The 13931-nt window shown below is 32.6% G+C and overlaps 3 protein-coding genes and 1 pseudogene across 8 annotated transcripts in view; all 4 read right to left on the bottom strand.

Annotated features, from left to right (window-relative positions):
• Positions 1-7336, bottom strand: part of LOC145180735 (phospholipid-transporting ATPase ABCA1-like) — a 58301-nt gene extending 50965 nt beyond the window's left edge. For 4 of the 6 annotated variants that reach the window (XR_016451217.1, XM_090083338.1, XM_090083339.1 and 1 more), the window contains exon 1: positions 5808-7336. Coding sequence is in view for 4 of the 6 variants with exons in the window: in XM_090083338.1 (XP_089939464.1) it covers positions 5808-6525 (718 nt within the window). In the remaining 2 variants the exon portion in view is untranslated. Of the gene's footprint in view, positions 1-685; positions 763-5807 lie in introns of those variants that run through there. The other 2 variants (XM_090083336.1, XM_090083337.1) reach the window with 2 other exon arrangements.
• On the bottom strand, positions 3304-5491 carry LOC149890851 (uncharacterized). Its single transcript, XM_090083343.1, has 2 exons — positions 5047-5491; positions 3304-4950 (listed from the first exon to the last, which is right to left on the bottom strand). Exons 1-2 carry the CDS (start codon positions 5355-5357, stop codon positions 4794-4796), a joined length of 468 nt encoding a protein of 155 aa, XP_089939469.1. The 5' UTR covers positions 5358-5491; the 3' UTR covers positions 3304-4793.
• A 121-nt stretch (positions 7337-7457) lies between the features above and the next one.
• On the bottom strand, positions 7458-8752 carry LOC149890850 (uncharacterized; annotated as a pseudogene).
• Positions 8701-13931, bottom strand: part of LOC149890848 (phospholipid-transporting ATPase ABCA1-like) — a 32709-nt gene continuing 27478 nt past the window's right edge. The window contains exon 5 of the mRNA XM_090083342.1: positions 8701-8853. Coding sequence (XP_089939468.1) covers positions 8801-8853 — 53 coding nt within the window. The 3' untranslated portion in view covers positions 8701-8800. The remainder of the gene's footprint in view (positions 8854-13931) is intronic.

The following is a 13931-nucleotide window of genomic DNA, read 5'->3' as shown; positions in this document are numbered from 1 at the left end:
GTTTCACCAATTTACTGTAAATAGAGTTTGCTTTTAAACATAAAACATGATAAATCAACTGTGTAAATGTAACAGCTAAAGCTGGGAAATGTTTAAGTAATACAACATCATTATTAGGTCAGATCATTATATTTCAACTGATTTCAAAAAAACTTTGTGGGGCACCATCTCTTATTTAGCAAATGAAATAACCTTTAATCAATGGTTGAAGACTGATAGTTGCTCCTTAGAAACATTAGTTAAAGTCTTGATGAGTTTCTAGAAGAGTTACCAGACGAGTTATGTCATTTCACAAAATATTATGTCATCTAATCCCAGACATGCTTTTTAAAGTAGCTCAATGAAAACTTGAAGCCAAATGAATATTTTAAGCAAATGCATTTTGCTGAAAACTTTTCATTTATAATACAAGATGAAGTTCAGTCATCACATTTTTCCGAAAATTAAGCAACTTTAAGGTATCCAGTTAGTGACATTATTGTCGTATTACATGAGCCTGAGCTCAAAAACACTAGAGAGGTTTACTCCTATCTTACTAAAAAAAGATGAAATGAACTATCATATACAATTGTTTTCAATAATCAACTACATTATTATGTATTATCATTTTTAAGGGAATATTCAAGAGTTTTGTAAAAAAAAAAAAGGTTTTTATAACAACTAAATAAAATCTTGTGAAACGAACTACAAATAGTAGGTTACATCCCTTGCATGGGCCAGGAGGCAAGTTGGAAGGTACTTCTTCCACAGTGCTGCCATTTCTGTTTATGATATGCGTTTATGATATACGACAAATTGATGATGTTAATGTTTTTATATAGTTTTTATATAGTTTAGTAGGAGAGAATTAGCGAAAAATAGGGTCGAACCCGGACAAAAATGGTATAAAGCTGAAATTTTGCAGAGAGAAAGTGGATAGTGTCTGGATGAGCGTAAAAAAAAGCCCCATTGATTGCGCTACGGGAACATCACTTTTGGGGCAATTTGGGGTACAAAAAAGGGGCAATTTTGACAGCACCAAAATATCATCAACTTTATATCGTTGGATCGAAAATTTTATGCTGATCAATATTTATATAAGAACTATTACTTGAAAAAAAATATTTTTTAAGTTATTTACGTTTGAAAAGTGTAAAATCGTTTAAATGTTATATTTTTTGTTTTCAAAACATAATAATATAACTTTTGTCTGTGCGCAATTTTAAATGGGAAAAAATTAGAAAATAATATATTCTTTTAAAATAACTTTAAGACTTGAATGCAAATTTCTTTAAAATTAGATGTCCAATATCTTTTTCAAAACAAATCATCAAATAAATTTCTCTCGTTTTCAATTTCATCACTTGAATCTTCTTCAATTTCAAAATCCTAAAAATGCAAAATATTTGTATTCTAAAAAATATATATATATATTTAAAGAAGATTATGTGTACATTTAAAAAATAAAACTTACCGTTTTATTACTGCAGTCTTGCCCATGACAGCCACCGCATGCAGACATGCATTTTAATCCGTTTTTCCTGCTAGAACACATATTAGTTCCGCACATATTTCTTGACGAAGTTTTACAATCGCACAGTGGAGTATTTATACGAAAAAGTTGATCAAAAGTCGATTTTCAAAATTTTGTCAAAATCTGTTTTTATTGGTGCATTGTTAAAGCTTAATAAAGGCTACATCCCTAATTGGTCATTTCGGTTACCCATCTCCCTCCCACCTTATTGGGGCAGCTTTAAAAGTCGAGTAATTGTGGTAATGAATTCAATTGTTTTTCAACGTTCCTGTTGACGAGTATTATTACAAATCGTTTTTTGAGTTTGTGGTTAGTGACAAATTTTAAAAATCACAATGGATATTGAAAAAGAAGGTAAGCTCATTCTTTTGGTATATTTATTTTCTCTATTTTATAAGTTACTGTCACATTTCTCATTAACTATATTTGATGTAAAAAATTTAACGTTTTTTGTATATAAACGGTATTAAAAAGTGTTTTTGAATATCAATTAAGCCTTATTAAGCTACGAGCTTGTGCTTCACGTAAAGCTTAGATATTCTATTTACCATTTAAGAAAAAAAAAGTTGCGCAAGTACGCGCCCTAAGATTTTTTTAATTTTTTTAGTCAATAACGCAAAAACATTTTTTTTGTGATTAAAACTTTTATTTTATTTAATTCATATTTTTATTGTAGAATCTCAAGCTATCACAATAGAGATGACTAGACGACCACTTTATGAAGACTTGGAGCAAAGTTCCGAGAAAAAAATTGACGACAATTTCGTGTTTTTATTAGAACACCTTAAAAACATAACTAAATGCCCTGCAAATGAAGAAAGTGCACTAAAAACCATTTTTTCACCTTTAAAGTTCTAATTTAAACAAAAATGGGAAGACGCTAGCCGTAAAAGAGAGCGTTTTTTAAAAAATAACAAACAATGGCTCAATACCACTATAGCTCTTCCAGCTTGGACGATGGCAATACCCGACCGACCGTCAAAAGAATTTTGTGAATCGAGTTCACCAACGAGAAGGCGAAAAACAAGGGTTTTAAGGGAACATATACCTTCTGAGCAGTTAATGTATGCTGCTCAAATGAGTCAGGTGCTGCAGGGAACAGTGACGCGTCTAACGTTATAAAGGAAATTTTATTTACACCAACAAAAGCCAAACAATATAGAAAAAGTGACACATTATCTGAAGATATCATTAAAAAGCACACACCATCAGAAGCGTTGTCAATTTTTGAGGAAGGTGATGTGACTAAAAAACAATATGAAATTATTCATCCAGCCAACAAGAATATCTGTGAAATGGAATGTTAAGTGGAATGTTATCCACCAGAAGAATCGGTAACAATTACAGAATCTTGTTCAGAAATTAAATTACAAGATCTTCTGGATCACACGTCTAGGCGATTATGTTTTTATTTGAACGAAGTTATTGAAACTTTAAATGAAAAAGAAAGAAATATTTTAGAATTGATTTCGAAATGGGGTTGTGATGGCTCGCAACAACAAACGTTTAAACAAAAATTTCAAAACAGCGACAATAGCGACGCTAACATATTTCAAAGTTCTTTTGTGCCCCTACAGCTCATATGCCATATTGGTAACCAAAAGAAAGTGCTTTGGCAAAACCCAGCACCATCATCTACAAGGTATTGCCAACCAATAAAAATACGTTTTATTCGGGAGAGCAAAGACGTAACGAATGATGAAATCGAATGCGTAGAGAACCAAATGAAAGGCTTCAGAAAAAGTGAAATAATGAACGCTTTTGGTGGTAATTTGCAAATAAAGCATGTATTTCTTTTTACTATGATTGATGGAAAAGTTTGCAATGCTGCTACAAATACGACATCAACTATGAGATGCTATATATGTGGCCAAACTTCAAAAGATTTTAATGACTTGAATAAAAAAACGACAGAAAGCCGTGAAACACTGAAATTTGGGCTATCAATAATGCACGCAAGAATCAAATTTTTTGAATCCTTGCTGCATATATCATTTAAAATACCAATAAAAAAATGACAAGCAAGAACAGAAGAAGATAAAAAAATAGTAGCAAAAACAAAACAAAAAATTCAAAATGCCTTTAAAGATGAATCAGGGCTGTCGGTTGATATTCCTAAGGCTGGATTTGGGAACAGTAATGATGGGAATACATCAAGAAGATTATTCGCCGATCCCTTAACCGCTTCTCGCATCACAGGGGTTGATAAAAATCTTCCAAAAAAATGTAATGTCATTTTGGAAGCAATTTCGAGTGGGCATCAAGTTAATGTAAAAAAATTTAAAAATTTTGCAAATGAGACGGCTAAACTTTATGTTAATTTATATGAATGGCACCCAATGACGCCGACTATGCATAACGTTTTAAGACATGGCACCACAATAATTGAACAGGCTATACTGCCTATTGGCCAGCTATCAGAAGAAGCAGCCGAAGCCAGAAAAAAACATTTCCGTCTTTATCGGCAGAATTATGCGAGGAAGTCTTCGCCAGAAAACTGTAATAGAGATATTTTAAACAGACTTCTGCTAACTTCGGATCCTTTGCTAAGCAGTATGAGAAAAAGACCCCAGAAAAAAAGAAAACCGTTCTCCAGTGAGACAATAGGACTCTTGATGCCGGAAACATAAGAAGACTCACAAGCAATGACGATTGACGATATATCAGATATTGATTCTGATTGAAAATGATTGCATTGACATGTACAAAAAGATTTAATTTTATTTTGGATTAAATATAGGGCTATAATGATAAATTTAAATTGTTAATTTCAAATTGTTTAGTTGTCAAATCATTAGCCCCTCGTAGCGGATTAACCATAGGATTTAATCCTTTAACGAAAAATAATTCATGACAACAGTTATAACCTAAGGATTAAGTTCAGTGATTAAAAAACCCAGTATAGGTTTAGATGCATCTTTCAAGTGTGATTATCCTTTTTAGTAGTATAAAATTAGTTATTTGTCATTATGTTAAATAATTGTAAAGTTGTAGATATTTGTAAAGTATGTAAGATGTATAAAAATATGTATTTTTTGTTTTAATATATAACTTTTTTACCTTTTTTGTGTGACCAATCGTTTTTAATACAATATAATGACCCTAAACTTCTTTTTACTACATATCACATCAATAATGAACATAAAATAATTTTGTTCAACTTTTCATTTGAAATACTCCACTGTGAATCGTAGCGAATCACTTTTAATATATTGGGTGGTGCCACACCTTTGTCTGTTGGTATTGGAAGAAGATAACCATTATCTAACTTCCATCCCCATTATTTAGGATCCAAGTTGAAAGATTCATCTAGCATTTTCCATTCAACAACTTGTATGTGAACTCTAAGACCATGAAAAAAAGCAGCACAGTCAGTGGATGGTAACTTTTCTGGCTTAATAATTCCTTCACAAACCATTTGTTTATATTTTAAATACCTAAAAAAAAAAAAATACTATGAAAATATGACACTTTCTAAATCTAAATAAATGAACTAAATCCGCAAAATTATAACTAAGCTTTCAAATACCAACCGCATTTTCCTTAACGAAGTTTCTGCATTTCCACCAAAAAGTTCAATGAAAGCCCTTACTGCAGATTCTCCAACTTCTTTTTTGGTTGCCCAGTAATCCGAAATAATTTCAGATACTGATTGTATATTATTTGATTTTTGCAGTAATTTTAAAAGACTAGGTTTTCCTTTTCCCAGTATTGAAGATGTCGAGTCACATCCTGACCATGCGTGAACAAATAACAGATGTTCTTTAAAATCCATTACTCGAGATTGAGCGTCTTTAATACTCCAGAGTTTTTTCTTTCTTTCTTGATAAAAAAAAAATCTCATTTAATTCATCTTTCCAATGATACATTAGCATAACTGCTATATCAGTATCATCAGCAACAACAATGCATGGTGAAATTTCCTTTGCAACTTCCAACAATTTAGAGACAGTTTTCGTGTCAGCTTCCCCTTTGCAAATATATACTTCATATCCATCTCGTTTAAGGTAATCTGACAAAAGTAAAATTAATTGTGCCTTGTTGTGTGAACTCGATAGAAAAGGCTCTTGTGTTTTCTATCGAATTCACACAACAAAGCACAATTAATTTTACGGAACCTGATTGTTTTCTCTTATAACAAAATTTTGGGAAGAACCTTTGCATTTTCTTCTGATGTGTTCATTAGATTTAATTGAAGATTTCTTATCATAACCATCAAATATTATATAAGTGGTGGCATAATTTTTTCTTATATAGCTGATGTAGGTCTCAACAATTTCTATAAACCTCATACCTTTGTTCCAAAGAACTCTGTGGAGTAAGGAACCTCTATCAAGGACATATTTGCACAAACTGACATTTGTACTTGCTTTAATTTCGTCGTCAGGAAGAATCACTTTGCGCAAAGATGATTTATTTGCTTTCAGCATTAGGTTATTTTTAAATAATGATTGTGGGAGATGAGTAAGCTCATAAACAAAATATAGTTCAACGTCATCCTCTCTTTCTGCAATTGCTGCAAGTCTTTCAAAAAGGAGTGTTGGATCGACACAACAATCAGTTTGTTTGTCTAGTTTTACGCTATTGGTCAAAGCATCTAAAGAAAAAAATGTATTCTTCTTTTTAAACTTTGCTTCATTGAACTTAAGGCCGTTGAGAAATGTTTGTTGACGAATACCTATGTTCTCAGCCTCGTCACAATTGACAAGATCTTCACCATTGACTGACTCAAGACACGTAGATAATGAATATAGATTTCTATCGACAGTATTGAATGGATTTCTTACAGAAAACCAGTCATAAAACGACACACAATGTTCATAATCACATACTAATCTTTTAATACCCATTTCTTTATTGCTTTCCGTAACTCCGATGTCAAATCCAGATAATTTATGTATTGCTTCATGAACACTTGCAGAATAACAGATGCTTATTGTCCATAGGTTGCGTACATTTTCATCAAAAACTCTACCTCTAGTTAAACCATCATTGCATTTTAAAGACTGCATCAGGTCTGCTTTATTACAAGATCAGAAGATAGGCTAGCCCAATACCTTTCAGATCGGCGCACTGCGTGACGACCATCTAAAAATTGTTGATGTAACCATGGATTCGTTTCTGAAAGGTATTGCATTTCTTCCAAATATAACCTGGAGCACTTGGCATAGTTTGAAAGCCCTGATGCGACAAATAAGTTTAGCATTTTTGAGATTGTTTGAAGATGCAAGTACCAGTTACAAGTTCTCTCTGCAACTAAAAATTCTTTATGATACTAATATAGTATATGTACAAGATCCAAAGTTTTGCAGTGCGTGATTCATATGACTTCTTTTCCGTATAGGTTAATATGGCACATTCAATATTTTTGAAAGCATCTGTATTACCAAGTCTGATTAACTCTTCCTCATTCATACCATTTTGCATTGCGATTTTATAAGTGAATTCAAGTCCGGATAATCTAGTTTTGATTCGTCAACTAAAATATCTATAATATGACTCATCAATGCACTCTGGACCAACATGTGACCTCTTAAAGCTCTTGCAACAGCTTTTCCTTTAAGCATATGTATCTTCAGAGTAAACTTGTTCTAAAACTTCTTCCAGGCCAGTCCCTGCCATTAGTTTTCCAATGCTTCCGAGAAAGCTCATCATTGTGTGAAACCCTCCAAGTCGACATACTATATTGAGGTTCTGATCTTTTATAACACCAAACGCTTTCTGCCATAATGGCTGATCAAACGTAACGCAGGGAGTAACTATTTTATATTCATTGGCTTCATCAATAATAAACAATAGTATAGAATATATGCATGTTTCATCTGAAGAATTTAAGTCAATGATAGGTAAAAATTTTATGGATGCTTTTTCATAAACTGTTTTTGATTGTGATGTAGTATGCATCATATAACCTGACCAGTTTAGGCGAGGATTATTTCTTGAACTAAAAAAACCATGCCACATGCCAAATAAGATCAAGATTCATTTCGGGCGCACGGAATACTTCAGATACAAAATCTTTTATTGGTTTAAAACATTTAATAAACCCTGATAGCTTGATCCGTGATAAGGCGTTATTTTTAAAGACATATCAGATAAATTTTTAATAGACTTGTGTTTTCAAACGTGTTATGCTTTCATAATTGCATTTAGAAGACGAACATATTGATATTAAACCCATTCCGTGAAACGTTCCTTTTCCGGCCAATGTTCGAATGTTGTAATCTACATTATCAGCGACCCAATGTAGGAATTTCGGCTCTTGTTCTTGCGCGGCATTTACTCTACTGACTGCAGCAGATAACTTGAACAACTTAACTTCATCGGAGGAAATTGAAAATCCAAGTTTGTAAAGGTGATCCACAAGCAATTTTGTTCCAAAAGATTTATCGATATCTACTCCAATTCCACATGGAATTGGTGCTATCATAGATCTTGGTCGCGAAGCTTGAGCAATGCATTGTCCTAAACTAATTTGTCGAAGCTTAACTAAAATTAAATAGCTTAGAAATAGCTGTAAACTCTTTGGAACCCATTTGAGTCCATATTCAATATCACCCATATCCTCTAGTGACGGATATACAGATTTATCGACATTCATTTCTCTGATTTCGCTTTTAATTATACTTGCAGCGGCAGAAATAGTATCATTTTTAGTGTGATCTTTCTTCTTTTGAAATTTCGGTATAACAAAAGAAGCCATATCTCTGAAACAAACTAAATAAGATTGACCAGAGAGTTCTCCAAAAAAAATATGATCACGATAATGTTCAAGTAATTTTCGTTTTAAAGATTTCGTCGAGTAACACAGATAACCATTACTAAGTTCTTTCATTTTAATGTGCACATCTGAAAGAGTATAAAGTTTGCAGCCAGTTTCTTCTTCTAACCAGAAACAGAGTTTTTCAAAATTTTCAAACATAATGAGATCTAATGGGCGTCCACGTTGGTTGTCGCTTTTAGTTTTAAGCCTGAAGTTGTTCATACACGAAATATGATAAATAGCTTCTTCCGCTACAAGATCATAACAAGACATCAAACGAGAATGTACAGCATTTCCCCAATCATCCTCTCGATTCAATGAACGTTCAATCATTTTTTTAATCAATGGTATGGTCTCAACTTTAGAAATCAGGGAGTGTTTGTGATCTACCTTTTTAGTACAAAGAAAACATTTTGATTTCCAATCAAATACCTCTTCAAATGAGGATCGTAGTTTCTTTCTTGGAACAGATAATGATTAATCTTTACAACTATCCACAAACGTTCTTCTACAGCTATGATGGACTAGTACTGTTGTACTAATATGCGTGTTCTGTCGGAACTGGTCTCTAAGAAAACTAAAAATATTCAAAAATCTTTCTCAAATTATAGCTACGTTACAATTGAGTTTAGAATTAAAACTTTACCTAATTTTACGTTGTTTGAGTAATAAAATTTCAAAAAAAAAAACAAAAAACATTGTTGATGTCAACTTTGCTTGACCTCCCCCTCCCCAGTGTCACAATTGTCAAAAAAGTTCAGACCCACTTCCTCCATATTTTGTTGACGTAAATAATGGGCAGCCCCTAATTTGAAATGATTCGAAAATTTAATGAACTATTAATTTAACTAGATTAATTAATTTAACAAACTGCGCGAAAAATCTTTTTTATAAGATTGTATATTTAAACAAATTTTAACCTGCATAGTTCATTCATACTCCGTTCTTCGATTAATCGAATCAATGTTTTGAGACCTTTTCCATATACTTTGACATAACTTTCTTTGTCAAACCCAAGCTTGCACAATACACAAACAGCATTCTTTTTTTTTCAAATTTAAAAACTTTTACTATACGTAACCTTTAACTTGTAAGTTTTACTTTTCCATATAATAGTTTCAATATAAGACGCGACCTTTTTTCGGAGTAAAACTAAATTATCCATTCATACAAAATGTTTCATTGAAAACTTTTGTTATGAAAACAAAAGAAATGATTAAGTTTTTCGCAGTAAAAATTTCTTTTGAAAACAAAAAATCGAATGAAGTTTTGCGCGGCATTCACTTTTAACACTTTTACACTTTTCAAACGTAATAAACTTAAAAAATAATCGTTTTCAAGTTCATAGTTCTTATATAAATATTGATCAGCATAAAATTCTCGATTCAACGATATACAATTAATGATATTTTGGTGTTGTCAAAATTAGCCTATTTTTTGCCCCAAATTGCCCCAAAAGGGATATTCCCGTAGCGCAATCAACGGGGTTTTTTTTTACGCTCATCCAGAGACTGTCTACTTCCTCTGTGCAAAGTTTCAGCTTTATACTATTTTTGTCCGGGTCAACTCGCAATTCTCTCCTACTAATTTATCAATTCAGGTTTTTCAATACTTTCATAGTATAGACCCTCAAGTCTACAAAACTCACGTAGAAGAGCCTCGAGTAAGTTAACATAATTAATTCCTAACTCTTGAATTATAGGAACTAAATGTATTCTTTTCATGTTGAATGTAAGCAATGAACTATTTTAAGTTATTTTATACACAAGTTTTAATTTTAAAACATGCACTATGCCATCAAACGTTGCATATATTGGTTTTTGAGGTTTGATAATTAGCACCATCTGCATGAGCATGAGTTTTTTTACTAATAGAAACTAAATGTATAATTTGTGTAATGAATGAAAGCAATAAGCATCTGCGTCTCGTTATTTTTTTATTCGAGACGAGACAATGATATCCGGAATGCAATTTTTAAATTCCGAAAGAAAATTTATTGTCCCGGTTTTTAACTTTATTCCGGGACAGTTTATACGTCAATTTTTTCCGGGACATTTCTCGTCTCGTTATGCTTGTTCCGGTTCATTTCGAGAAAACGATTCCGAGACGCAGACCCTTAGAAAGCAATGAACTAATTTAATGAAAGCAATGAACTACTTTATACGGCAAGTTTTAATTAAAAACGAAAAAAAAAAAACACAAAAAAACCGAAGTATTTGAAAGGTCTTATTTTAATTGGGGCAAGTTTGGGCAAATGATTTTTATTTTTTCTGCTTTCATATATACCTATTAATCGGAATATATTAAAACTACCATGGAATCTAGTGGAATCGTTTAGTTTTTAAACTAAACTCATAATTAAACTAATTTAAAAAAATCAATTTATGACACATTTTTGAGATCTCAGTAATGAAAAACTAAAAACAAAATTTATTGTCAAAAATGTTGTTAGTAGTTGCTAAACATCTTGAACATATGACTTCAAATTAAATTTTGAACTGTTTTTACCCATGTCAATCTTAAAAGAGTGACACAAAAGCTAGATTTTTTTGAACGAGTTTTCCGATAAATAAAAAATAAAATAAATAAGTCTCGGAAAAAGGCGTATAAATTAGTGAAATCTTGAAAATTGTTCACAAAAAAGTTAATTATTGACTTTTAGTGGTATTTAGTAACATTATAGTTAAATTAATTAATTTCCAGCAATACTTTTTTTATGGGGGGTTTTTTGCCGTTTTTTATGGATTTTGACTCACTGTGCATCGGCCTCGGACTACATCGCACCTCCGATGTGATACCATTCCTCACCATCGTATCTCATCGGAGTCACCTTTATAAACTATTTCTCCCATCGGAATTTACGCATTTACGCAATTTCCGATGGCGGGATGCTCTAATTTATATACATGTATAAATTAGAGCATCCCGCCTAGCGATTGCAATCCCGGGATTCCGGGATCCCGAAACCCCGGGATCCCGAAACCCCGGGATCCCGGCCTTTTTTATGATCCCGAAATCCCGGGATTGTCTAACATCAACCCGGGATTTCCTATAAGATTGAACAAAACAAAGCGTAATGAAAGAATCTATAAAAATAACAACGATTTTGCGTATCAATAAAATAATTTTTATTTAGTATAAAATTGTAAAAAAGATTGTATTTTCCGTTGTACAATAAAATACGATATCGAAAAGGATTGATTTAGAGAAAAACAAAAGAGAAAATCTTCGCACTATGTCATGTTGGTTAGCATAAACACTATTTAAAAATTGAATACAATCTGATTTAAATCTATTTAAAATAGATTTGTAAGCAATGTATAATACCCAGACTAATTGTATCATTATACAATTAAAAGTAACTCAGCTGTTTGGAAATATTTTCTATGTGATGAAAATATCCAAACAGCGATGAGTAAATTGCCAAACTGCAAGAAGATTTTAAAAATTGGTGGTGGCTCAACAAAAGGACTTCATACACACATGTTGTCGGTGCATAATGTGAAGGTCGAAATTCCAACCCAACCTCATATTACCAGAGAATGCACACCAAATAAACCGCCAAAAAAGAAATCTAAGCCACTAACAGAATACTTTTCGATTTATGAAAGGGAAGATAAAACACTTTGTGCTACACTTGCTTGTTTAACGGCGTCTGATGGGCTTTCATTTAATGTGATTTGTTTTTCAACAGACTTACGTGCCGTTCTAACTGCTATGGAATTCAAAAATCTACCAACGTCAGTAAACACAATTCGTAATCATGTAGTATAGTACAGGAGAAAAATAAGATAAGGTTTAGTTGGTTTAGTTCATCAAATTGAAGTGCGCAAGAAAACGGAATTCGGTCTGGGAGAGAGATTTTCTTTGTCTTTTGATGAATGGACGTCACTTCAAAATCATCGCTACATGAATATTAACGTTCATGGACAAAACTCTCAGTTCTGGATTTTAAGTTTAGTGCGAATAACAGATTCAATACCAGCAGAAAAGTGCATTGAACAATTAGAAAAAAGATTAAAGACCATTTTCTTGATCTATACAGCGACATTGTGGCTATAATGACCGACAGAGCTAGTGTTGTGAAAAAAGTTGGCAGATTGCTGCCTGCTAACCAACAATTATGTTTTGCTCACGGCATACAACTTGCTGTAATTGATGCACTTTGTAAAAAGAGAGATTTCGATGCAAATCAGCCAGATTTTAACAATGAATTTTCTGACAGTAGTTGATCCGAAAATGAGGACATCGAGGAAGATTTGTTGGACTACAATCATGAAAATCTAAGACCTAAAATTGAACTAAATGAAGTTCATTATGGGCCAGTCATTAAAAAAGTACGCAAACTAATGCTAAAATTTAGACGATCACCTACCAAGAACGACATCTTACAAAAATATATTAAGGCTGAATTTGGAAAACAACTGCCTTTAATAATGGACTGCAAGAGACGGTGGAGCAGCCTTCTGTTAATGCTTAAACGATTTTACAAAGTAAAAAATTGTATACAAAAAGCATTAATTGATATTTACCCAGTGCAAGATAATTCTATAGCTCTGTCACATGATGAACTGACAATATTATCAGAGATTATTACAACTTTAGTTCCCATTAAAGCAACGGTTGAAGCAATATGTCGTCGAGATTCTAACCTATTTACAGCCGACATTGCTATTAATTTCATGCTCAAAATTAAAAGATGCTGACAATAATACAAGCAAAAAAATGCGTAGAGCTTTAATGACTCGCATGCATGAACGCCAAACCGATATGAGTGGACTTCTGCAATACCTGCATAACGGTCGAAGCCTCGATGAAGAAATAATAACAGTGCCTTCTTCATTTAAATGTCGAAAACTTTCGGGAGAATTGCTGGAAAGATTAAATGCTTCCAATCCTGCTCTATTAAGAGCATCAGTTGAGTCTGACATGCTGGATTTGATTGAGGAACCTGAAATGGTACATGAGTCTTAAAGCAATACTTTAAGTACTAAAGAGGAACTTGATTGTGTTATTAAAGAAAGACAATCACCAATACAACCAATTAGACATGAAACATTGTCATCAAAAATTCAAAAAGAAATCACACTATTTGAAAATGGGGGTACACGTGGCGATTATTTAGAAAGAGTCTATTCTTTTCTAATGACCGTGAAACCGACAAGTGTCGAGGCTGAGCGAGCATTTTCTTCCGCTGGACTGTTCAATACAAAAATTCGTAACTGTTTGGGTGATGCAACCTTGGACGCGTTATGCTTCCTAAAGTCGCATTTCGAAGCACAAAAAACATAACATATCTCCTTATTTCTAAAATAATTTTTTAACATTAATTAACTTGTGAAATTTAATTAAAATGCTAAATTAAATTCATTTAATAAATATTTTTTTAGTTAAATGTACTGCTTTTATTCTAATTAACACTATACAGATGTTGTATCTGCTTTTCAATCTCGGGATTAATCCCGGGATCCCGGGATTGATATTTTTCAATCCCGAAATCCCGGGATTGAAAAAGACCTCCAGGATTGCAATCCCTAATCCCGCCATCGGAAATACGAGCTGATCTAAGAGATCGGTTTCGGTCTTAGAGAAAACGATAATTAAAAACGCAACATGACGCTCTGAGTATGTAAAGAAACGTGCAAAAACTTTTTA

This window comes from Hydra viridissima, unplaced genomic scaffold (genome assembly GCF_058129835.1).
Source record: "Hydra viridissima isolate aposymbiotic clone 2 unplaced genomic scaffold, HvirCarnegie_v1 scaffold_3, whole genome shotgun sequence".
Taxonomy (NCBI): domain Eukaryota; kingdom Metazoa; phylum Cnidaria; class Hydrozoa; order Anthoathecata; family Hydridae; genus Hydra; species Hydra viridissima.
Note: the sequence above shows the minus strand (reverse complement) of the source record. Positions and strands in the feature narration are given on the sequence as shown.